Source organism: Octodon degus, unplaced genomic scaffold, assembly GCF_000260255.1.
Source record: "Octodon degus isolate 3935 unplaced genomic scaffold, OctDeg1.0 scaffold00009, whole genome shotgun sequence".
NCBI classification, from domain to species: domain Eukaryota; kingdom Metazoa; phylum Chordata; class Mammalia; order Rodentia; family Octodontidae; genus Octodon; species Octodon degus.
This window is the reverse complement of record NW_004524585.1, coordinates 1,465,507-1,469,569: the sequence shown is the minus strand read 5'-3', so window position 1 is coordinate 1,469,569 and position 4,063 is coordinate 1,465,507. Positions and strand designations below refer to the sequence as shown.

Below are 4,063 nucleotides of genomic sequence, written 5' to 3'. Positions count from 1 at the left end.
TGACATGAGAATTAACAGATCACTAGAAGAGAGGAAGAGCTTTGTTTCAGCATGAGAGTCAAACCTATTTTAAGCTGCTTTTCAAAACCAAAAGTAAACATTAGTTAAAAAAATAAGCACCAAGAAAAAAGTCATTTTTAATATCTCCTGTTTTTGGGAATAAAGACTTGAAGTAAAAAAAAATAAAGTAATGAAGATAGCAGATTAACTTTTACACTTGTATTGTGTTGAGCTTCTGAATGTCCCTGTCGAATCTGGACTCTTTAACGGTGTTTTAGATGACAGTATATTAACATCAGAAAATATATGGCATTGACTACCTTTACATGAAAACGATAGAAATTAAAAGTATATATTCTCACAATTATATCAACTGTAAGCCTTCAGAAGTTTGTGTGTAGTAGTGTTTTTACTGTGTTTGAAAAATACATGTCTCATACTTTATGTTTATGTATAGGTTTATTACCCAAACCACAAGAAATTTATATCATTAGAAAAATCTCTAGGAAATAATTTTTCTAATCTTACAGAAATGCAAGTGCAACAATAAGTGAAAAACCCCTACATTTTTAGAGCTTAGTATTATCACAAAGTTTTACATGTAGAAAATATGTGTGATCTTGAAGGTTCATTATGGAAATGTTAGTAAAATCTTACAGATAGAGTATTTCTAAGTCATATACCTTTCTAATATTGCTCATGGTAATTATACTTTTTGTGCTATTACTTACTGACTCAAGTTATCAAGAACACTTTGTTTGTAGAATGCATTAATGCTAGATACATATTCATAGAGATTAATTTGTTAAAGGGATCATTTTCTGTAATATTGTGACAAAATTTTAATTAAAAGAAAACAGCTACTAGCTGACTATAATAGCAAGCATATTTGTGTTATGAAGAAAGATCTTTCTTTTACATATATGAGCTGAGCTGTATAAATGTGTTATTTATAACAGTTTTCTTTTGAATCTGTGTCACTCTGGGAAGTAGAAATCTATTTATAGCTTGATCTCTGTTTTAATCCTACTTTGCTTTTGATTTTCTGGTTTTCTAAATTAAAGGACCAAAGTCAGTATGTGAAAGATACTATCTTCAATTTAAAGGTTTTAATGGTAGTCAGGAATTGTTGGACTGCATAGTTTTCAAAAGTTTCTGGTACATTTCTGATTTCAGAAATCTGGGATAGGAATCCATTTCCATATGCATATATACTATTTTTTGAGCCTCTTCAAAACACGTCTGAGTGGGTTCTTGAATGTTCTTGATGATAGTTTCTCTTGTAGAACTGTCAATATTAATCTGAAAAGTGAAATTACATGTAGAGCATGAGTAGGCATTACTAAAAATAGACACTTACAATAGAAAAGCTTAATTTATTCCCCTTGCTCTTTAGTGAATTTGGAGAGTTCGTGTTCTGTTTCCAGTTATGTAAGAAGAATTATAAGCTTTTTGCAGTGAATATTGTATCCACCTTCACATCCTAGAAGAATAAAGAAATCTCGAAGTCCCAGACCAGGGAAGTTTCAGAAAGCATTACGCATTAAGGCAGATGGAAGTGGTTTGTTAGTGGTAGTCTCCAAGCAAGGAAGTTTGTGGAATGAAAGTCTCTTTTTAAGGAGAGAGGAACTTGGTGCTATTTATAAACTTACCTTTCTTCAGAGTAACAAATGTGACTATGGCCAGAAGTAGAAATAAATTGAGAAGTGAATAAATAAAGGGGAGAAGTGGTTAATTTAGTTGACCCAAAATTTTCCATGTAAGTTAGGGGGAATAATATTTGACTACCTTTAATAATAGAAATCTTATTCATCATCCTCTCTTAACAGAACTTCCAGTCTTCACATTTTCTCTTCTGGGATTGTTGCTCAAATTTGTTCATTTGTGACTATTTTCTTTAGGTAGATGGACATCACTGGCAGTAATGCTGAATGTCTGCTCGTTTTATAGGATGGTGAGAGGTTAATCCCTGGCTGTGGTGACCAAATACTCAGCACCGCTGGCGATATGTGCATGACTATTTATGGTATTTTTTACTTTGTGCTGGCAATAACAGTTCTTCTCAGTATTGCCTTTTTTCTTACTTTCCTAGGACTTGGGAATTAAGATAATTTAGTGAGGAAAGCTGTAGGAGCCCAACAGCCAAGTTTAAGTTCTGATGTTGCTATGAAACAGCTGTATGACACTGAGTTAGTTAACATCTCAGGTTCTCAAATTTCTTATCTGCAAAATGTTAGCAAGCCTGAATTTTATAACATTTGAGGAGATACTGAGATGTAAAGAGACTCGTATGTATGCATATTTGACATATTAGTGCCCTCCGATGGTTGTACTGCTTTTCATTTCCCATGATTGTTACCTCTCTAGGGGACTGTGGCTGGATGTAGATCTTATACAGCTTCTTGGCCCTAGAAATTCTGCTCCACCGTGAGGCCATTTTCTTGTAAGTTTCACATGCCATCCAGAATTTAATATTCTCATCACTGTGCTCCAATTTTAAATATGCCGCGTAGACTACTGGACCATCTAAAAGCAGAGAAATCAATTTATTCCCAACAGTTCCAGTTGTCAAAACATGTGAGCAATATTTAATTCTGTTTCAAACAAAAGTCTGAGTAAAAGTTTCTAACCATTTAATAAGTGAATATGTGTATATGTCTATCACACTTTTATCTACACATCCGTGGCCACTGTCGGCCACTTGTAAGGTTATCCCATTATTCTCACACACTTGGTCGGGAAATATTCACCAGTGGATGGTCTCTGATTACCAATGTAGATGGTCCCACTGTCAATACAGATGGACCTGTACCTGATAGGGCAAGAGACAGCACAAGGATGTAGAAAAAATTAAACTGGACAGGTAGACGAATCTTTGATCGGGGAATTACTTAATCAAAGACTTCACATCAAACTGGTAGATAAGAGTAGAGTTTAGATTCTAAACAGACAAGCATAGTTTGGTAGGAAACTGTCAAGTCACATAGGAGTGGTACTCTGGTTAGCTTCAAGTGCTTCTCAGTGTACATTCAGAAGACTATGGACAGATGAAAAACTGAACTTCATGTTCATAGTTTATATTTGAAAGCAGAAATAATGACCAGGTAAGAAAATTCAAAAGACTGTTGCAATTTTTTTAAAAATTTTTTAATTTTTTTTATTTTAGGGAAGGGTATTCAGGGTTTCACTACCAGATCGGACTTATAGTGATCTGACTGTTTGCAGATGCTTTAATCCACTGGACTATTTGGCCAGCCCTGAGTGTTTGAAATTATCTGGAAATCTAGTACAAGATGGTGGTTAGGCTTAGCATACCCATCAAGTGACACTTGAGGCTGAGACAGCTATCCTTAGCTCTGGTCTTAAGCTGTCTTTCTGAAGTGGGCAGATAAAGACAAAGGAGGAAGGAACTTTGCTCACCGACACACAGTTTTATAGGAACTTTCATTTGAAGGAGAAATTTAGGCAAAACTTTCATAAATTTAACACAGCACAATCTGTAGGAAGGACCAAATAGCCTCAAGGTTCAAAATGAATTAGTTGAAATAAATTTTAAACCTCTTCTAGTGACTATACATTCTCCTAGCATATCTGAGAAATGGAATCGATAAAAGTAGTTTTTAAGGATTTGATAGAAGTATGGATATAGTCACACTGAATGTGACTTTGAGAATAATTGTTAGCATAGAATTTTTCTTTTATGAAAAGCAGAACATAATTTAATGTGCATAACTTGATGCATTTGAAAGTAATATGTACCTATAAAATTATCACCACAATCAATTCTATATACATCTACCGACTCTACATCAAAGGATATTTGTTAAAAAAGATCTTAATCAGTGTCATTAGCTGCTATGAGAAATAATCGTCATCAGGTGAAATGCAAATGAGTAAAACCACATTTTCTTGGGTCATCACATGAGAGAGTAAAGTTTTAGAAAGTCAGGATTCTTGACTCCTTAGTTTCTTTTCTTCTTCTTCTTCTTCTTCTTCTTCTTCTTCTTCTTCTTCTTCTTCTTCTTCTTCTTCTTCTTCTTCTTCTTCTTCTTCTTCTTCTTCT

The 4,063-nt window shown here is 34.0% G+C and overlaps 1 protein-coding gene across 1 annotated transcript in view; it reads right to left on the bottom strand.

Moving 5' to 3' along the window:
- Window positions 1–1,119: 1,119 nt before the first annotated feature.
- Window positions 1,120–4,063, bottom strand: part of Rgs13 (regulator of G protein signaling 13) — a 17,102-nt gene continuing 14,158 nt past the window's right edge. The window contains exons 3-4 of the mRNA XM_004625295.1: window positions 2,360–2,526; window positions 1,120–1,302 (exon numbers count right to left, since the gene is read on the bottom strand). Coding sequence (XP_004625352.1) covers window positions 1,120–1,302; window positions 2,360–2,526 — 350 coding nt within the window. The remainder of the gene's footprint in view (window positions 1,303–2,359; window positions 2,527–4,063) is intronic.